Consider the following 21,934-nt stretch of genomic DNA (forward strand, 5'->3'; position numbering starts at 1 on the left):
GAAAGCCTGGCCTGTGACCAGAGGCTTCATGCTCTGACTGAAGACCCAGAAAACTAACATAGTAAACAATTTGTTTCTTGAAGATTATTCTGACAAAAAGTATTTAGAAGTAGAGGCATTTTGAGAACAGACAAGAACTGTTCAACTGTTCAAGCTTTTTAGAGGCATAATCTTAAGTTACGCAATGAAATGTCATCTTCCTAGAAATCGGTAAATATAAAGCTGTTAAGTACTTTTTTCCAAATGCATTTGAAGATACTGAAATAATCTTACCTCTAGATCTGTTTCCATAAAATCAAACATCAAGCTAATATTGGATTTGTGGCCAAATGCATCTAGAAGCTGTAAAAACAAAATATATTACGATGAATTATACTCTCCTACTTCCCATTTTCTAAAATTCTACACTGTTTTAGTCTGCCTGTGGATTTTCAGGTTGCTGTTGGAGCTGGGGCAGACAAGCACAGAGCAACTATTGCAAAGACCCAATAATCAGAGAGCAGTATAGCTCAGACACCTCAGTTTTGTCTCAGCTCTGATTTTTTCTTTATCATAACCCTTAAGAAATTGCATTGCTTCAGTTCTTCAACCTGCAATACAGAACTTCTTACTCAGTTGCCAAAGAAAACCCCGTTAAGTGTGGTAAGATTTTACACAATTGCTTCTCCTTTCTGAAGTTAGAAATTTTTAAAAAATAGAGTTAACTTCACCATGTTAACTACAACAGATACCCTAACGCACACCTCCCCCCACGCTTTGCTGTTCTACTAAACTCCTACCCTCTTCTTGAATGAGTTCAGGAATGATCACAGATTTGTCAAATTCCTTTTAGAACTGCTGATGCTATCTGCTTTGACAACACCTGTGGCAACAAATTTGAGAGATTCACTATGTGCTGTGTAACTTAGAGTTCTCCCTCCCAACCCCCAAAACATAATATAAACGCATCTATTTCTAGTATTGTTTTTTCCCCCGTATCCATTCTGCATGCACTTTACCTACTACCTGTTCTGTACACCTCCCAGCAGCCATGAGGAACCCCCAATTTTTTCCATAAGAGAGGTGCTCCACCCCCTTGGGATTTTAGTTGTCCTTCTCTACATATTCTCTGTTCTTGATAGCTAGAGCAACTGCTTTGAAAGTAACTTCACAGTCCAGAAGATTACTATATCTCCAGTCTGAAATGTCAAATAAAGTATCCGGAAAATTAATACCTGCTCTAATACTTATGGCAAAGCTTCAGATAATCTACATTGACTTTTAGCTATAGACATTTAGCTGGAGCTGAAGATACTTCAAAATTAGTTCGTCTAAACAAAACTGAAAAGATACAGGCATTACTCCTGCCAACAGAAGTTTTAAATATCAGCACTAAAACCTAGTAAGCCCCGTGAGCCCCACTGTACCATTGCTTACTAAGCTTGCTTTTGGCCGTCACTGCTTTCACCTGAAGCTAGCAAATTCAGATAAATTCAATATTGCATTTGTATGCATATCTATCACAGAGATAGAAAGTCAGGTGATTTAAGTTTCCACAAGTCTTCCCACCTTTGATTTCCACGGAAGCCAGGAGGTGTTTCATGGAAACGGTAATAGGAGTTCAATATATAAAAGGCTTTGTTATTGAAATAAGCGTTTTGCCGTAAGAACTGTTTGACTGCTCATTTTAGGTGACAAACAGCTACAATAAAATTAAGTAGCATCTCCATGACACAAATAATTCCAAATTTGTTTGAAACTGTACCAACAGTATTTGGGGACCAATTCTAGAAGTAGCATTCATTTTACTTACACCAATAATATTTGTATGGCTTAGCTACTGTAACAACTTTATCTCCCTGAGTGCTGTCCTGTTGATTCCTACATTGACCAAAAAAAATAAAAAAGATGAGAGAACAAAATTAAAAACTTTATTTTAAGCTTCAGAGAAACTTCTCACTCTGTTATTCGCTGATGATTTACTATTACAATATTCACCTACGGCTGCAGTTCTCCCCATCTGAAGAAACCTGACTCTTATTCGCTTTGCAAAAGGTCTGGTGAACACAGCAACAGTGAACAGAAGTTTGAGAATTATTTCCACTGCTCAAATTCCAAAGTACAAAGGAAAAACAAGGCCCAGGTCAGCAATTATGACCTCTGTGAGAAGTCAGAAATTCATTAATGTGCCAACACAGTTATTTTACAATGTAACTCACCGTTCAAAAAAAAATATGCTGGAGGTGAAGAAGTGTATAACTGTGGAAAATAATCCACAATCTTCTAATTATGATATCCTATCTATATGCATGCAGAAAAACTGATTTCCTCTACTCATATGGTTACACTTTAGGTGTCCTTATCATTTTAACAAAGCTACCTAAGTGGCTTTTCATTTCAAACTTACACCTATCTATCTAATTCTTCAATTCTCCTCTTTTAGGTAATGATGTTTACAATTCAAAGTTGTTATCTACAATTGTATTATCTATGACTATAGAATTACAATGGGTTCTCATTCAAACACAGCCTTTCCCAATATATACAAGTACAGTTTCAAGAGTTTCATTAGGATGTATCTCAAAGTGGCAAATATTTTGTTCAGTGTCAAGACAAATGTCTTGGGCTTTGAGCGTGTTACTCTCACAGATGAAGCCTTTTTGTTCACGCACAATGCATGCATTTACATAATTTTTTTGCCACTTTCCTCCCTTTTGATGGGCCCATACTTTATGCTCCTTAGGATAAAGTATAGTTCCATTTTGATTGAGTCCTAATGCAATGGTTGGATATACATTGTATACGGTGGCATTACTTATGGTAAGTATAAAGGCAACAATTTTATCACTTTCTGCATAGTAGGTAAAGTTGACTAACTGCCACCATGCTTGAAACTCCTTTTCAAATTCTGAAGCATTATCCCAAATCAATTTTCGAATTTCATTGGGCAAAGTTCCTCCTTCTCCCTCTCTAATAATAGCTGCTGCTACAGGTTGTATCCATAACTGCACTTGGATGCAGCTCAAGGCAAGGGAGGTATTGCCCTGAGTTTTTCCAAGGGCATTTACAATTAATTGATGATCATTTTCTTCTGATAGAAGCCATTGATTTGCTCCTAAGGGCAATAAGGATGATTTTATTGGCCATTCCAATTTCCTTGGGTCATCTGTAGTAGCAGTTATTCTACTCATTAGGACCTCAACATCAATGCTATTTAATATACCTCATCCTGTTCCCAATAATCCAGTTGCATCCCATGGCATGCGCCGAGATTGTTTCAGAGAATGTGCAGCGCTAGCTCTACCCTTTTTAGGGACCAGCTAGGGTTAAAGAGAATTTGTTGTTGTCCCACATTTTAAATTATGTAAGGACCTGTGTTGAAGATGGAAGGAGTTAGACCAATGGGAGGCCGAGTTGGTTCATTTTCAAATGTCTGTGAGGGCAGAGGCTTCTTATCCTTTGCAGCCGACGAAGATGTTTCTGCATTAATCATAAATTCAAATAGCAATTCTGTGCCTCTGTAACCCCAAAGACAGTACACAATTATAGGTTTGGTGAAAGTAAAATTGTACCAGCAATCAAAATTTGGTTCAGTTATTTTGCTACAATCAGTACTATAATTTTTTGTTCTGGTAGAATCAGCATAAACTGTCTTAATTTCAGTTGGCCTATTGTAAGTAGATCCATTAGTTATTCGGCAACTGATTTGTATTGTCTGGACAGACGTGGCTTGAAGTTCAGCCATTCTTAGAGAATCGTTCCAACTCCATTCATCTTTTGAAAATATTTTACTCCCATGTAAAACTAAAGTAGAGAGATTTAGATCCTTTTTGTTTTGAGGTGTTCCAATGATTGCGCTATACCATGATAATGCATGGTTCCAAGGGTCATCATAAGGTGCTATGGTGACAATGGGTACATTTCTAATTCCATATTGCAATATATCAAATGTAGTGGACGGAGTTAGGCCAGATAGTGTAGTCTTTACTTGCCTCTTATGTTCAAAATCTTGTTGGACTCTAGCACCACTATCGGCAAGGGCCTGATGTTATCACCAACCATCTTCTTAACACAAATTATTATTCCATATATCACAAGATGATGTTAATAAAGAAGGGGGAGATGTGGGAGTGTGGCCATGGGGGTCGACAAGCCCCATGGTTGGTGATAAAGTCAGACTCTTAACGATGAGGCCATCAGGAATGGAAAGAGTTTAGAGGGAACAAAGAAAGGTGATTCAGGAGACGCCTTGTCTCCAGTTGCTTGTTCTCCAGACGTTAAGACATGGAAGTTGCTGTGGGGTTTGCTGGTTGAAACTGTTAAAATTTGTTGTTTAAAGTTATATGATAACATATTATTAGTGTGGTTTCAAGGGTTAACGAAACGCAGGAAAAGACGTCCTCGCATGGATTGGTGTCGATCACGTTTTGTTGCTTTCGGGAACCTTGTGGAGGGCAGAGCATGTGCAGAAGAAGAGGGAGGAGGTCAAAGCTGCCCCTGCAGTCTGGACGAGATCCAGGAACAAAAGGTTGCTAGCGGTTATGGGGTGATGGGGGGAACCATGAGCCTTCATCCCTACGACCCCAACGACCACCACCAAGAGACACTGTGCAGGCGCCAAAAGGAGGAGTTTGTGAAAATACTAATTGTAATACGAAGCAGGGATAGGTCATACATATGTATAGGCGTACTCGGGTTTCTTATGAATATGTAAAAGCAATGTTCTCTATATATTTAGAAAGTTTGATGGTTGGGTGTGCGTGTTGGTAGAGCGTAGACTCCCCGCACATCCAGTGCTGTTTACTAGGCTTTTATAAATATTACTAAATTCAGATTGAGTTGTATCTTCATTTATAACACGTGGTCCACAAGACTTGAAACTGTCCCTTCCACTTTTCTTATAGTGGTTCAGAAGTCCAGGATTTGACATATACCCAATCTCCAGGCTGGAATGGATGCGCTGGGGAATCAAGACCCAAAGATTTATTCAAAGCTACATATTTATTCAGTTCTTGCAAAACTTTCCCAAGAACAACTAGGTAATTTCTTGTATCATTTGCACTCACATTTCTCCTGGCAATCCAGGTGTTTGGTATGGTCATCCGCACATCAGCTCGTACGGACTGAAGTGTTGCCTACCTCGGGGTTTGACTCTAATTCTCAACAAGGCTAAAGGTAAAACTTGTGTCCACTTCATTGAGGTTTCTTGACACAGCTTGCCTAACTGAGTCTTGAGAGTATGAATCATTCTTTCTACTGTAGGCCTGTAGGGAGTATACAGATCCTAACTAATACCTAATAGTCTGCTTATCTCAGTAACAACCTTGGCTATAAAATGTGGGCCTCTCTCTGATGACATTCCCAAAGGTATTCCAAATCTCAGAATTATTTATTTTAACAAAGCTTTTACTACTTTTCTTGCCGTATTGGTACAACATGGAAAAGCCTCAGGCCAACCTGTATATGTGTCCATGAGGACTAACAAATACTTTAGCCACACCTTTTCTTGGCAGTTCAGTAAAGTCAATACTTTCCAGGCACCTACCCCTCGGTAGCTTTTCCAAATTGAATTTTATTCTGTGTTTTTGGATTATTCCTACAACGTGTTTCACACCTGTGACTGACCTAATAGCCTCTACCATATTCCTGCTAATTACTGACTTCTGTAAATGCTTTAGAAAATTTTCTGTTCCCCAGTGCACATCATGATGTTCTTCTTTCACTAGACTATTCATAAGGGAATAGGGTACCACTACTAGACCATTCTCCCATTTTTCCACTTTTAAAGTTCCAATTAATCTTAAATCTTGCTTATCATAAATAGGGCTTTTCTGGAGAGAAACTCTTCTCTCTGGTCCCATAGCTACTACTTCCTTTTCTATGCCTTTTTCTGCAGCCTGTTTCGCAGCTACATCATCCAGCTTATTTCCTCTTTCTTGTGTGGTTCGTCTCAATTGGTGAGCTTTACGATGCATAATAGCTACAGCAACGAGGGCTTGTATACTCTCAAGTAAACTCAAAACTTCTTCCTTATTCTTTATCTCCATCCCTTCTGCAGACAGTAGTCCTCTTTCTTTTCCAAAATGGCTCCATGCGCATGGACTACTCTGAAGGCATATTTTGAATCAGTCCAAATGTTTATGCATTTGCCTTTGCTTAATTGCAAAGCTCGAGTGAGGGAAATTAATTCAACCTTCTGGGCTGATGCGCTGGAAGGTAATGTTTCAGCTTCCACTACCGTCTCAACAGTAATGGCTGCATACCCAGATATTCTTTTTCCTTCCTTCATAAAACTGCTACCATCCATATACAATTCCCAATCTGGGTCTTGCAAAGCGGTATCCTTCAGGTCGGGTCTACTTGAATAGACCTCCCCAATTGTTTGTAAGCAATCATGCTCAGGTTTACTTTCTTCATGTTGAGTTGAGCGAAACATGGCAGGGTTGATCACATCTGTAGTCTTGAGGGTCACAACATTCTACTAGGGGAGAGCCAATGTCCTCCCTTCTGATCCAATACTGTAGTTACCATGCGCAGACCATAAACAGTTTCTGTCCCATGGTGAGCTTCCAGGCCTCTTGTATTAACAATACTGTAGCAGCCACTGCTCTCAAGCATCCAGGCCATCTCTGACTTACTGGATACTTTTATGGTAACACCAGCTACCATGAAAAAAATTAATTATATCCCAGCCAAAACCAGGACGTGCATTTGTTATGATAATTTTATACTCCCACGTTCAGTTCTTTCAGAAAACCAGAATGTAAACATATAAGGTATCTATTTCATAGATCTGTCTCCTTTCTATACTTACTTGGTAAAGTACAAACTCATTTCTTTCTCCATTTGAAAGAAACAAGTTAATTTTAATTGTGAGTGTCCTGGTTTCAGTTAGAATTAATTTTCTTCCTAGTAGCTGATGGAATGCTGTGTTTTGGCTTAGGATGAGAAGAGTGCCGATAACACCCCGATGCTTTAATTGTTGCAGAGCAGTTTTTATACTAAGCCAAGGACATCTCAGCTTTTTGCTCTGTCCTGCCAACGGGCAGGCTGGGGGTGCAGGAAGAGCTGGGAGGGGACAGACCCAGGACAGGTGACCCAAACTAGCCAAAGGGGTATTCCATACCATCTGACGTCATGCTAAACAATATATAGGGGTGGCTAGCCTGGGGGAGGAGGCCGGACTGCTCGGGGTTAGGCTGGGCATCGGTTCTTTCAGGATCAGTAACTGCTACTTCTTTATTGATGACAATAACTTCAACTCCCCTTATTGAGGACAGGCTCCCTTCTTATACCATTCACTCTACAGCAGTGCTTTTCCACTAACTATTCATTGGTCAGCTACTTTGCCCAGCAACAGCAAACACCCAGCAACTTCCATGTCATAACGTCTGGAGAACAAGCAACTGGAGACAAGGCGCCTCCCGAATCACCCTTCTTTGTTCCCTCTAAACTCTTTCCATTCCTGATGGCCTCATCATTAAGTCTGACTTTATCACCAACCATGGGGCTTGTCGACCCCCATGGACACACTCCCACATCTCCCCCTTCTTTATTAACAAAGAAATCACAATTAACACAAATTAAAACACAGAGGAAAAACTACCAGGCATACTAATCCTATCTTTAACAAACTTTGTAACCAAATCCCTGGGAGAAGCAGGCACTGAGTGCTGCCCAGCCAGGGGGCTCTGACTGCCCCTGCAGCTGCTGGAGTCCTTGTTTGCGGGTCCTGCATTCCAGCGGGACCCTCCCATACACTGTGTTTTTGTTTGAGTTGGTGTCCAAACCGCGGAGGAGAGTGCTGTGATCATGTTAAGGCAGATGATGAGAAGGACGGACGGACCCATCATGCTGACACCCATCTAGGACCAGCTCCTGTTGAAACACAAGCACAACCTCGGCCCCAAATTATTAGAGAGTAGGGCCCTTCCCAATGACTGGTACTTAATTTATTTATTTTTTTTTTTACCATGACTTGTGCCCTTTCTTTAACTGACTTTAAGATATTATGATTAAAATGTTTGAGAATTGGAGGACCTTCCTCTGTCCATCAATTTAAAAAATTAAGAATATAGCATGCTTTAGCTATCCTTTCCTGGGGGGTCATACCTGTGAGAAACACTCTGTAGTGAAACACTCTTTAGCCAATAACTCTGTAGCCAAGGTTGCCTGCTAAGCTTTCTTATCAGTGTAAGCATATCTCAATACCGCATTCCTTTCCTCTAAACAATGTACTCTGCAAAAACAACATTTCTATTGGAATAGAAAACAACATTTCTATTCCCACAATTCCCCCCTTTTCTTCTTTATAAACGGCTGACTTTTGCAAAACTTTTCTCTAAGGTGTAATTTGGTAGATATCTTCCTCTTCTTCACTTTCTTTGCTTTCCATTTCCTCTAACATCATCATTTTATCTGAGTTGGGTGGTGGATCCATGGTCATTTGTTTCAATAGTGCAGTTTCAATTAACTGCTGGACAAGTCCCCTTACACAGGGGATAATGCAACAACCAATGGCTGTCAAAACTCCTGCTACTACAAAGAAGGATGTAAATATTGACATTACCAACCCTTTCCATTTACCAAACCAAGATTCCAACCATCCTGTGATGGAAGTGTCTGCTCCTGAGTTTTCTGCCAATTCATTGGCAAGGGCAGTAAGACCTTGCAATGCTCTAGTTACTGTGCCATCCGTGGCAGTATTGTTAGGGATAAAAGTGCAACAATGGTTGCCCAGTATCACACACACACCTCCTTTCTCCGCGAACATCATATCTAATGCTATTCTGTTTTCCCAAGCCATTTTGCTGGTGGCATCTAGTTGTTCAGCGATTCCTCTTATTGCATCCTTGTATAATTTATGAATCTCTGATGATTATAATAAATATAATTAATCCAATCCACATTCTTATTGTTTGTTACCAACAGAACAGTGACTCAAACCCTGCAGCAATTTGATTCCTGTCTTTATGTTCATTTGGATCTCCTCTAGGCACCCCAATAGAATCTATGTATACTCTGTCATCGAATGATACCCCTAAGCGTCTTTTACTTCTTCTGGGTATTTATGATGCTTCTCTTTCAAATGCCAGGGTGAAGGGTATAGCTAATTGAACAAGTGCACAAGTGCCTCCCCAATTAGATGGTAGGGTGGACTGTAAGATCTTCCCTCCACAGTACCACCAGAGATCTGCCCTGGGGATCTCAAGTCCTGAGCTGTTTCCCGTCAAGTCCTTGGTAGCACAAGGCAGAGTCTCCCAGATGCTGGGTAGCACTCACACCCTGCCATGAGAGGCAAGCTGTATGGTTACCTATAGCTGTAGAGAATACAGGAGGAACCCTGATATTGCTATCACGCAAGGAACACTAAAGAGAGCGATTTACAGGCCTCATTTCCCCAGGCAGTCTTTTCTTGGTACAATGCAATCATACACTGCATCCCTTGGGAGTCTTCAGTCCACCCCCATGGGAAGGGCACTATCTGGGCAATCGGTCATCCCGAGGCACAAGCATAGCAATCGCTATGGTTGAGACTCTGGACAGTATATTTGACCCATTCTATACAGGCATTCACATCCCCATACCCTGTTTGAATCTCAAATGTTTGTCTAAGATCTTTTATTTCTTTAACTGTGACAACTGCTGCATTTCGAAGAGGACCTCCTGTTTTCTCCTCGAGTTTCTCCCTATCTTTGGTAGCAATAGAGGATCGTTTCCATACAGCTATTCTCAATCTGGCTGTTGGGTATCTCTCTCAGTTATATCTGCTCCGAGACCCTAAGTACGGTTAGTAATGTAATCAGCCTGACTAATTGTTAGAGTTATAGGATTGCATTGTAGATGATGACAAAAAAGATGAGAACAAGTCCTACGAGGAGTGGCTGAAGGAGCTGGGCTTGTTTAGCCTGGAAAAGAGGAGGCTCAGGGGTGACCTTATTGCTCTCTACAGGTACCTCAAAGGAGGCTGTAGTGAGGTGGGGGTTGGCCTGTTCTCCCACGTGACTGGTGACAGGACGAGGGGGAATGGGCTTAAGTTGCGCCAGGGGAGTTAGATGTTAGGAAGAACTTCTTTACCGAAAGGATTGTTAGGCACTGGAACAGGCTGCCCAGGGAGGTGGTGGAGTCACCATCCCTGGAAGTCTTTAAAAGACGTTTAGATGTAGAGCTTAGGGATATGGTTTAGTGGGGACTGTTAGTGTTAGGTTAGAGGTTGGACTCGATGATCTTGAGGTCTCTTCCAACCTAGAAATTCTGTGATTCTGTAATTGGGCTGAACGGTTCCTTTAAATATGCTAATTGGTTTCATTAACCTCGTGAAGTGAACAGTTGAGGTGGGCGTATGCAACCACCCTTTATGGTTGGTCGTCCACAATACATTAGTCCATATTGGGCAAGGGGGTCCTTCAAACATCTCATTAGTCTTAGGTTCAGGACAGAGATATTTGTTCTCTCTGCTTGATTGTCGTTGGGCATTTAAATCTCTACAAGCTAACACCTCACAAGCATCAAACATGACAGATTGTGGTACATAACCCTCTGTCACAGTCACACATATTGTGACGGGGTATCCCGTCTTTGCTATTATCTGGTTTTGCCTTTTCCAAGTTGCCAATTGACCAAGGCCTTCTCTGAGGCCTACAATCACTAGAAACAAAATTAATAGTTGATTTTTCCCTGTCATTATTTTTAACCCTTAGGTTTCCAAATAATTATCAATACAAAGAATAAGATATATACTACTACTAGAACAAAAACAGCTTGGGAGCACTTCAATTCGCTATAGGCCAGTCCTTTCTCTCAATCACAAGTCACATTTATTAGTTACTTGTGAAAAAAAAAAAAGGTTCGTTTACAATTGTAAGCTTTTATCCTGCTCGGAGTCTATTATGAGGTTTTTCTTTTTGATTTTGCGAGAAACAAAGTTTTATTTTTGCAGTAGAGAATTATTTTTCTGTATTCCAAGGTAGCTGTGTAGTCATAATAAGGAGAAATGCTAGGTAAATAAGTGGACAGTAGAAGGCCTCACTGTTCCAAAATAAGGTAGCAGCTTGAGAAAAACAGGATGAGCAGTGTGAGAACAGTAAAACAAAGATCACAAGTTCTCAAAACATAAGAAAGGAGAAATTAAAGGGTAGAAAAAAAGAAAAATTGTACATATATGGTATAGAGGAGCGTCGAGTAGCTTGTGAACCTGTAGTACTCAGCCAATGAGGAAACAGGGGAAGTGATCAGGTGTCGGGTAATAGGGAATAAAAGGTTATGATTTGTTTAATAAAATGCGCTCCTGATTGACAGGACGCCCGCCATTGCAATCATGAATAAAATAGCTTCACAGAAGATCCTGTCTAAAGAAAATTGAGATGTTTCTCACAATTTTAACTTTCAAGAAGTCTTCTGTAGGAACAACTTCCCAGGTACTAGGGTCGACGGATGCCTTCACTCGAGTATAGTGAGTCCAACCTTTTTCCGCAGTTCTTCTGGATGTTTCAGTAGTTAGTAGTACTTGGAATGGTCCTTCCCATTCAGGCCAGAGTTTTGACTCTTTCCAGATCCGAATCAGGACCCAATTTCCTGGGTGATGGTGGTGAATGGGGAATTCCAAAGGTGGGGTTTGAGCCAACAACCCACGGGTCCTGAGAGATGACAAAGAAGAGGACAACCCCAGAATACAGTTCTTAAGAAAACTCTCTCTTGTTTTGAATTGTGGTATCTCATCCCTTCTGCCAGCATCTCATATGGTGAAATTCCTATATCCTTTCTTGGTGCTGTTTGAACCTGGAGGAGTGCTAAAGGTAAGCATTTTACTCAGGGAAGTTGGGTTTCTAACACTAATTTAGTTAATTGCTTCTTTAATGTCTGGCTTGTTTGCTCCACCTTCCCAGAAGAGGAGGGGTGCCAGGGGGTGTGAAAATCCCACTCAATCTCTAAATTCTGCATTAACCCTTGCAGTACTTGTGAAGTGAAATGACTTCCTTGATCTGCATCAATGTTTTCAACTATCCCATATCTAGGGACTATTTGCTCCAGTGATACCTTAGCCACCGTGTTCGCAGTGGCAGATACCAAGGGGAAAGCTTACACCCATCCAGTCAGATGGTCAACTAGGACAAGCAAGTACTTAAGTCTCTAGGTAACTCAGTAAAGTCTACCTGTATACTTTGGAAAGATCGAATCCCTGGCTCCCATCCCCCTCTACGTGGGTTACAGATGACCTTTTTATTTACCCTTTGACATATGGTACATCCTCTTCATATTTGCTTCACTAAAGTGTATATTCCTACACAGACAAACTTTCTTAGCACAACATCACACATTGCTTGCACCTCCCAATGACTGTCTTGATGTAAAACAATTAACATTTGCCTCATTGGTGCTTTATTCAGCATTTCTCTCCCATCAGGGAGTATCCATTTTCCTTCAGACTTCATGGCTCCTGATTCCTTAAAAGAAACCTTTCTCTTAAAACTTCTTAGTTCTTTCTTAGTTTTGGATAGGGGTAGCCCAACAATTCCCTGAATCCTCTCTGGATTTATTATCCGTATAAAAATAAATCTGTATTTATTCTTCTGTATTTATCTGTATTAATCTGTATTTATTCTGTATCCTCAGACATTAGATGCCTTAAATACCTGACTTCTCTTTCTCCATATTGTAATCTATTTTTCAATACTCCCAAGCCCTGCTTTCCCAGAAAGTTGAATAGCTTGTTAGTAGCTTCCTTCACAACTTTCTCCTGTCCTGACAATAAAAGATCATCCACATATTTGTAACAGTAATACCTCCTCGGGAGGTTTGAATTGCTCCAAAATCTGTTCTAGAACTTGCACAAATAAATTTGGTGGCCCTGTAAACCCCTGAGGTAAACCAGTCCATCTGTATTGTTCCTTCTGCACCATTTCAGGGTCTTTCCAGTCAAATTTAGTGAAGTCTTAGGCCACAGTATGAGCTCCGAATCACCTAAACCTGGCATATAGTGGTGGTTGAACAATAGTGAGCAGCATTGGGGGGGGGGGGGGGGTGTGCCTGGGTGGCACCAATGCGGAAAGGGGGATGTGCTGACCAAGGAAGACACCAGATCAAAGCCTGCTCCGAGAGATAACAGAAGCCATCCTTCCCTGCAACAAAGAACCACCAATCTGAAGGAACATAATGGATATGTGCTGAGAACTGATTGGACTATAGTGGCCAAATCAAAGATTGTACAGGTATAAGAACCCAGGGAAAGTTTTGAGCGGGATCCCTCCTTGGAGGCACACAGCTTGAGCTGATATATGGGTACCATTAAATTATCAATGCATCAAATAAGAGTCTACTCGCTGAGTGATTTCTGGATATCTGGGGAGATCCATTCTGCTAGGGGAAACAACAGGATCCCCTAACAATCTATAGATTAGAATAAAATGACCTCTTCCTTCACTGAGTCCATTCCCAGAGACTTTGCTTTATTACTTCAATTTCCATACTGTTTTACATACTATTATCTTCTGGAGACCATCAACTTGATGGTATTTCCTGTAAAATTGTATGTCTTTATGAAATAAAATAGAGTAATTTAGAACTGAAAAAAAAAAGTATAAGAGAATCCACAGGTGCAAATGAGACAGGGAACGAGATAAAGGATGTTGATTTTTCAGGTCTTAGCTAACACAGCTGTATGTTAACCACAAGGACAGGATGACCCCCAAAGATAAGGGAATAAAAGACTGTATGCACATAGATAATGGAACCAGCAAGAAGTGGCTGAAATTAATATGTATATATCCCATTAATATAAGCACACTACCAGTAACCCTTGGGGTGTGTGTGTTAGGCGGAGCAATCCCACACACACCCAGTGCCATAATAAAATACCAGCTTAATACCTTTGGTTATTGAGTTTTCACTGTGTCACAAATAAACGCTAATCAGCTTGAATTATACTGCAATGTGTGCAGAAACACATTCTCTTTGTAGTTTTTAATTGTTAGTTATCAAAACTCTTCATCCAAAGGTTCCTGTGCTAGACTTCATTTTAGATCTGACAGATGTGAAAATCATGAAACCTAAGTGGTACTGCAGAGCTCTAGTTGTGGGGCACTATTGAAAACTGAAAAGAACGAGTGACTTTTTTATTGGATTATGTTGGTTTTGTTGCTTCAGATTGGTAGTTCTTTGTTGCGGGGCAGGATGATTTCTGTTATCTCCTGGGGCAGGCTCTCTTCTGGTGCTGTCCTTTGGTCAACACATCCCCTCTTCCCCCATTGGCACCACCCAGACCCCCACGCAATGCCGCTCAGTCACAATTACATATCAGGTTCGGGTTACACAGAGTTAGTTAGCTACTTGAAAAGAAACTTTATTTTGTGCAGGTGGCAGAAATTTGTGTAAAAGCATTTCCTAAACCTGAAGATGCAAGGATTCCACTAGGAAATAAATATGGCCTTCAGCAACAACTCAGACACTGCGTTGTTAAAGGTAATGTGCATCTTTCTTCAGGAAATATTAAACGAACATTCTTTTTTACCCTGTTACCATAAAAGCCAGTTGAAGAAACTCTCTAAAACTCAATTTTGGATTTTTAGGAAGCAGACATTCTTTTTATTGCAACGCTGGATGCACAGGCAATAGTTCCTCCTAGTGTGCATACCTCAAAAACTCTTCAGCTTATATGTACTGCAGGTGTTACATATGCAAAAGTTTTCCCATAAGGAATATATATATTTGATTCTTTACCCTGAAATCATTTGCATAGTGTCCGTCCCTTTGAGCATGTGCTGTTAAATGGGTCAGTGGCCTTTAGGGGTCTTTGAGACCTTCCGGTGATCATTTTTTTTGGTGTCCACTAGTTGAACTCTACCTTAACGCATATGCAGTGCGGGTCATCCCAGATGGTTCATCTCTTTTTCCCAGTTATCTGGTCCTAAACTGGTCCTAGTGGGTTTTAATCACAGTGATCAGAAAGGCCTAAGGCTTCTTACCTATTTGTGCATACTATTAACAAAGTTCAAGGTTTTCTTATCCTTTTTGTACGTACTAAAGTTTCAAAGTGGCTCAAGAAAGCATAATTTATGCACTACGGAGATACAGTGAAGCCTTTGTTCAAGGCATCAACCCTGCTTAATTAATAAATTGTGACAATTGTGCTTTTTTTTTTTTTTTCTAAACAGTACTTTTGGATTGGAACTAAAAAGAATTGATGAGGAGTGATCCAAATCACAGAGAACTTGATATTACATTAATCTGAACTGCAGATTTGTACTTGGATATGAAACATTATAGTTCAGAACTGCAGGGATGCATCAGACAGGTTATGTTCAAGGCTAACCTTGAAATTGAAAATCCATCTCCACACAGAAGTCTTCAGAATGAAAAGAAGTTTTCTCACAAATCTGAAGCAAATGGATTTTCTCAAGGAATCATTACATATCATTTGCCTTTGCTCACAGCACATGTAATCTAAGCAGGTGTAGCATAATTGCCTGAGGTGACTGGGAAAATTAAACTAATATTCACATTTTAAAGAAAATGTACAGCACCAAAGAAGCTTTCAGGGTGGAGTGTAGCTGCACTGCCTAAACGTTCAATGGCTTCTATCAGACATTTTACCCCATTGGGAACAAATTGAAGAAAATAATAATCAGTTAACTGTAAATGCTCTTGGAAAAATACAAGGTAATACTTCCCTTGCCTTGAGCTGCATCCAAGCACAGTTATGGATACAGTCTGTAGCAGCAGCTATTACTAGAGAGGGAGAAGGAGGAACCTTACCCACTGAAATTCAGAAATTGAATCGTAATAATGCTTCGGAATTTGAAAAGGAATTTCAAGCATGGTGGCAATTAGTCAACTTTAAAATTATTGCCTTTATTCTTACCATAAACAATGCCACAGTATACAATGTATATCCAATAATTGCATTAGGCAATCATAATGGAACTATACTTTATCCTAAGGAGCATAAAGAATGGGCCCATCAAAAGGGAGGAAAGTGGCCTAATTAAACCCTTGAAACTGTACTCGTATATATTGGGAAAGGCTGTGTTTGCATGAGAACCCATTGTGATTATATAGTCATAGATAATACAATTGTAGATACAAGTAATCACTCTAATGTTTGTGTTTGTAACTTTACCAAAATTCTAGGATGTGATTTTAGTTACTCAGCTCCTGTCATCTCTTACCAACTTCTTACAGCCAATTATACTCTACTTCAAGATCTGCTGCTTTCTCCTATTGGAATGAACCTTACCCTGGTGAAGAAATTACTGTTACATGAAGATTTGAAGCAGTTGATGAAACAAGAAAATAGACAAAAGACTGATTACTGTCCATCGTGATATACAAGAAATACATCGAGTGATGGAAAGGGTAAAGAAAGATGAAAAACACCGTTGGTGTGACACTGTTTGGATGGGCACCAGCTGCCAGGGGAATCTTCAACAAGATGCTTCACCCTGTTGTTTTGTTAATACTCACTGCATTATGTTTTATACTAACAATTACTTTGCATGTTAAACTTTGGATTACATGAGAGAAGATACCATTGTGACTTCTGGGATCAGTTGACGAGCTGAGTGTCATCCCGTTCCCCCCCCCCCCCCGCCCCGCCCCAGACACCTTTGGGTAAGATTTGAACACTGGTTATACCAGGTGTCTCTGCGGAAACATAGAAATCTCTAGAGTCTTTGTGCCTTTTAACACGTTAATAACCAGGCTGTGTTACCAGTGTACTTTTGGCATGCTAGTGTGCTTTTGCAGACAGTGAATTTATCACCAGCAATCCAAAGAAACTGTGTACCTGTTGCTTTAATAAATTACACTAGATTGCATTGTTCCTAGTCGTGATAGTGCTCATTGAATGCGACCAAGCACTTCAAGTGTGGCCATGGTAGTTCATGGAATGCAACTAGAATGAGGGTGTGCCATGTTATTTGTGATTTCGTGTTTGTGATAGTTCAGTACCCTGAACCCAACTGGACTTATATCGGCTAATTTGCTACACCTCTTAATGCGACAGAGAAATTGGCATAGTTGGCAGGATTGCTATGGATAAACTGCTGCAAAAATGCAAATGTGCCCTTTCCCAGGTTGGAAAGGAGTGGGCTCAAAAATTTTGGAAAAATTGAGAGAAAGTGGTAGAATGCATTAAACAGTGTCAGGCTGCACAGAAGATTGGAGTGAGAAAAGGTAAAGGTGTAATCTGTGCAGTATTAAGAGCCTGTTTGTCTTGTGCTCAGCAAGAAGCTAAGGAAACTCCTGCTCCCAAATTAATTTCTTATGTGGAATATACAGCTTTAAAATTGGAAAATGAGGTGTTAAAGTCATCATTGGCCTTTGAAAGGGAGATGGGGAAAACATTAGGAATCAGAGTGGATAAACTTTTGAATGCAAATAATCATCTTAAACAATTACTGGAAAGGGTTAATCACCTGTTACATAAAATGCAACCTTCTGCTCCAGTTAAGCAGGTTCATAGATTAATGCACAGTGCAGACCCTGAAAGCTGGGATCGTGATATTTGGTTTGACAGTGATGATGGAATCAAAGAGACTGCTGATTCTGAACCTCAGTTGATTTCCTTGAGACCTTTGGTTAAAACTGAGACCACTGTTACTGATGAAGATGAAATCTGCACTAATGTGCGAACCATCCCATGGTCACCAGCAGAGTCGATAAAAAGACAGGAGAAGTTCTCAAGACAGTCAGGAGAATTGGAAGTTGAGTATGTGTGGAGAGTTTCTCTTGAAGGAGGAATGATCCTTATGGGTCCCTTCCAACTTGGGATATTCTATGATTCTAAAGAGCGTTGGGCATGTGAACAAAAGTTTTAGGTGTTTGTTTGAATTTCACTCCATTGATATCTGTCTGGGGCTTGGAGTTAAAATGTATTAGCTTATTATAAAGATCAGTTGAATTGATCCGTTCATTAACCTGGAACATTAACACCTGCATTTGGGCAGAATATCCTGCTGCTTAACTAGCACCAGATGTCAGGCTCCATTACAAACTTTTTGTCATGAGCCACAAATACATTTAAGAATTATTTCAGTGCTACAAGCTGTTTCATGTTATAGCTAATGTTTAGCGCAACCTATTTATTCCACATTAACAATATTTTCACTAGTAACATCACAAGGGCAAAAGAAACGCTGAAGTTTGACTCAGATTTTAAAATGGTAAATAACTTTTTAATGGCCACACTTCACTAAAATACTTATGCTGAATTTTGCCCACATCTACCTTTATACATTTATTGTTGATATAAGCAATAGAGAACTTCAAAAACATACAAAAGGGCATTACTGAATAATTTAAAGATACTTATTTGTAATTAAAGTTTTGCCAAAAAAAATATTGTGATCTTTTATGGCTGCTGATAACAAAAATACTTAAGAATTATTCTGCAATTTTACAATGCTGTGGTGAAAGATTAAAAATAACCATCTCATTCTTATTTAGATTGTGGAAATGTCTATGTTTTCTTCAAAAGTACAATATGGTTACCATTAATTCTAAAAACTTGACAACATCTCTTTGCTATGCAAGCTACCACAACAAGGTTCCACGTACAGAACCTGTACACAAAGGGAAAAAGCAGGAAGAATAAAAAATTCAATAATTATGGTTATGCATGTAAAAATCTATAGCCATACAATGAAAAAATACTACAAATCTATGTGAAAACAAAGGAGTAAAATTCTGTTATTGTATCAATTACTGCACTGCAGCACGTTTTTTTATTTTTTATTTTTATTTTTTTTAATGTAAAACACCCCTTTTCTTGGTACATGTTGTTGCCAGTAACGTGGTTCATATTGGTAAACCCATAACTGCTACTCAGAGGCTGAGTACTGCACTAATTACAACTGCAGCCTCAGGTTATTTTGTATTGATGAAAATCATCAGCCCGTATTATGAAAAGGTAACAGGAATTTGTTTTCCCCAAACTGAACTCTGCTACCTTTTTCTTTCACAGCAAGCAATCTGAATGTTTGTGATAGGCAAAACTTATTATGGATAGTACAGAAGGGCTCTTAACTAGTGAGAATCTTTATCAATTTATTTAATAATCTGTAATTACTTTTATAAGTCTATATTATATTATAGCCAAGAGATCCCATCAAGAAGCATATATGCTCCTCTCAACTAAGACAACTTTAGACATCAGGTTTCTGTTTTTTAATTATATTTTTTTCTGATGATTTTGTTTTAACAAATACCAAATAAATTAAAATTTATTAAAAACAAACAAGCTTCTTTGCTATTGGGAAAGCCACATGACCAGGAAAAAAATGTTTATGATCACTGAAATATTTGTATTACCTATTAAAAATATGATGCTTTAATATAAATAGCATCAGAAATATCTAACAGACTAGTGACACAACTTCATTTGAGACTGCAGATCTATATGAAATTCTTGTTTTTATCATTTGGAGTTTTCCCTTGAAGCATTTTCAACTTTCTACTAATAACATATGTCATACAACCCCTCTATTCTCAAAGTGAATATATGAAATTCCCACTATAAAAGCTGCTCCTGGCCCTGAGAAATACAGTATTTCATCATTTGCTACAAAAATGTTCTGCACTCCAAGCTGCAGGCGTGACTTCTACTTCTCCCAAATTTATCAATACCTATCTTAGCTCAAGATGTAGACTTTCGTACAGTGAAGAAAACATCAACAGTGAAGAAAAAATGTGGGAAAATATTTCTGTTCAGAAAAATTCCAGTGGTGAAACAGCAAAAAGGCGTTTCCCATAAGAACAATTACTAACTAGATTCTGAGTTGCTAATCATTTCAGTTTAATGTTATTCCTGTACATTAAAATCTTTTGGAATACTGTTACTATTACTCACAAATCAAATAACATATTAGAGTTCTGCCAGATAGTTTCATAAAAGCAATATCCTACCATAAATTAAATTTGTGAAAGAAAATAAACATGAAGAAAGATTTACTTATTGAGGAACATGTTTTATAGATAAATATACTGAAAACACAGCAGGGTTTAATATTCCCCTAATTCCCCTTTTTGTAAAAAAAAAAAAAAAAGTATACATATAATATACAAACAAAAAAAAATATTGTGAAGGAATGTGACATAATTACCCAGATTTGTACCCATTCACTCCTCAGATACTGGTGGCTATCTCCTTTTGACATAAACCTGTATATTTATTAACCCAGAGACATGCATATGTGGGCAGTTAGCCCAAGCAGAATAGTCATTCAGCTTTCCCAAAATTTAAACTATCATAAATTACCATTTGGACAGCATTAGAAAGAAATCGAAGCATACAAGGAATAAACTATAGTTTCTTTTTATATCAAAATGTACTCTTGAAAATGTGTTTGGCACAGTGCTATATTATATAGTTAACACTAAATATTGCAGGATACAGTAAAACCCTGGAGTTAACTTGTGTTTATATCCCTTAAGGGATAAAACTAAAGATACCAATTATTCAGAAATCAGCCTATACAAACTGTATAAACAATATCTTATGTCTTGAATTGAAAACCACTAATATAGTAAATATTACATAAAAGACTGCAAAATAATATAAATGGATTTAAACAGATCTTTACAATAAGAAATTCAAATGGAAACAGACAAGTAACAAAGAGAAGTAAAAAAATTTATTGCAGTATTCATTCCACCAGATTTGCTGGGGATCCCTTTTCTTGTAGTATTTCAGGGTGACCTAATACATCAAAATCTACATTTACAAAAACTCCTCCTGCAAATAGGTCAGAGATACTGCATGCTCCCCCCCCTCCCCTCCCCCCCCCCCTTTTTTTTTTCCTTCAACAGAATAAATTATATATCCAGGAGATTATGCCATTTTACAGCCTGGAAAAACAATGCTTCCCTGGAAACTGGGCTAAGCTAAAGAAAGCCATCCGCTGCTAGGTTAAACTTCAAGAACACTTTATTAAGAACATTAACAGACTAATTTCCAACATTCACTTGTTTATTTTTTTTTTAAACAGAAATTGTTTTTTTTTCAAGATATAAACATTTTTTTTTGTTAAACTATAATACAGTGGGAGTAAAAATGAACTGAGAAGTTTCTGCTGCACAACAGCGAAGGAAGCTCCCACAAAAAATGTTTACCAAACATTTCCTTCTTTTTTTTTTTTTTTCCCTGTGTCCCAGGTCCCATTCTTACTTTTCATTTAACTGTTTGTTTCCAGAAAGTTGATATTTCAAGTTTTTGTGTTATTTCAATTCCTGCAAATTTGGCTGCATGTACAAATTCATTAGCTGGAAGTTCCATCCTTGGCAGCATACAGCGATCGTAAAGTCTGAACAACTTTATTAGTCAGCTTATTAGCACTTGTTAGAGCAATTTTTTTGTAAATAATGTCTGACTCTTTAATAGTGTCTACCCAAGGCACCAGTTTGCGGCCATCACGGCGCTTAGCCTCAGTCCAGGAGCCACTGTAGGAGCCTGCCATCCACTGAACACTGAAGCCATTGCTGGTTTTCTGTACTACTCTTGCAATTTGTGGTCGGTCTTTGTACTTTGGACAGCAAATAGCGATGACATCCATGACATCAACACTTTCATTCATCTGTGAAGCCAACTCTGTAGAGTCTGAATTTCGTTTTGACCTTCTCAATGACTAAAACATTGGGGGGGAAAAAAGACCAAGTGTTACACAAAAGAACTTTAGTGAAATTATTGCTTTTATTGCTTTTAATCCCTTGACGCCGGGAGTTGGGATTTCCCAGCACACATTCCATTGCCGGCAATGAGACGCACCGCGACCGCCAGCGCCAAGGGGTTAACATATCCTTGTAAAATCACATACTCTTAATTTGTACCCGTGTCTTTATCTCTTATTGATATATAAAATTATATATACACATGAATAATAAAGCTACATAAAAAAATGGCAACAATAAAAAGGATAACACACAGTACATTCCAAAGGAAAATTAATAACTTTTTATGCTGGAT

The 21,934-nt window shown here is 38.9% G+C and overlaps 2 protein-coding genes across 8 annotated transcripts in view; one reads left to right on the forward strand and one right to left on the reverse strand.

Annotated features, from left to right (window-relative positions):
- LOC137847429 (uncharacterized) overlaps positions 1 to 17,792 on the forward strand; it is a 31,802-nt gene extending 14,010 nt beyond the window's left edge. Inside the window, 4 exon segments of the mRNA XM_068665702.1 lie at positions 15,997 to 16,255; positions 16,257 to 16,361; positions 16,363 to 16,438; positions 17,199 to 17,792. Of these exon segments, the coding sequence (XP_068521803.1) occupies positions 15,997 to 16,255; positions 16,257 to 16,361; positions 16,363 to 16,438; positions 17,199 to 17,792 (1,034 nt within the window).
- An 898-nt stretch (positions 17,793 to 18,690) lies between these two features.
- The window catches only part of LOC137847005 (nipped-B-like protein), a 199,244-nt gene continuing 196,000 nt past the window's right edge, over positions 18,691 to 21,934 (reverse strand). For 6 of the 7 annotated variants that reach the window (XM_068665187.1, XM_068665185.1, XM_068665189.1 and 3 more), the window contains one exon: positions 18,691 to 21,596. In XM_068665187.1, the coding sequence (XP_068521288.1) occupies positions 21,231 to 21,596 (366 nt within the window). In that variant the 3' untranslated portion in view covers positions 18,691 to 21,230. The remainder of the gene's footprint in view (positions 21,597 to 21,934) is intronic. The other variant, XM_068665188.1, reaches the window with a different exon arrangement.

The sequence above is a fragment of the Anas acuta genome, chromosome W (assembly GCF_963932015.1).
Source record: "Anas acuta chromosome W, bAnaAcu1.1, whole genome shotgun sequence".
Classification (NCBI taxonomy): domain Eukaryota; kingdom Metazoa; phylum Chordata; class Aves; order Anseriformes; family Anatidae; genus Anas; species Anas acuta.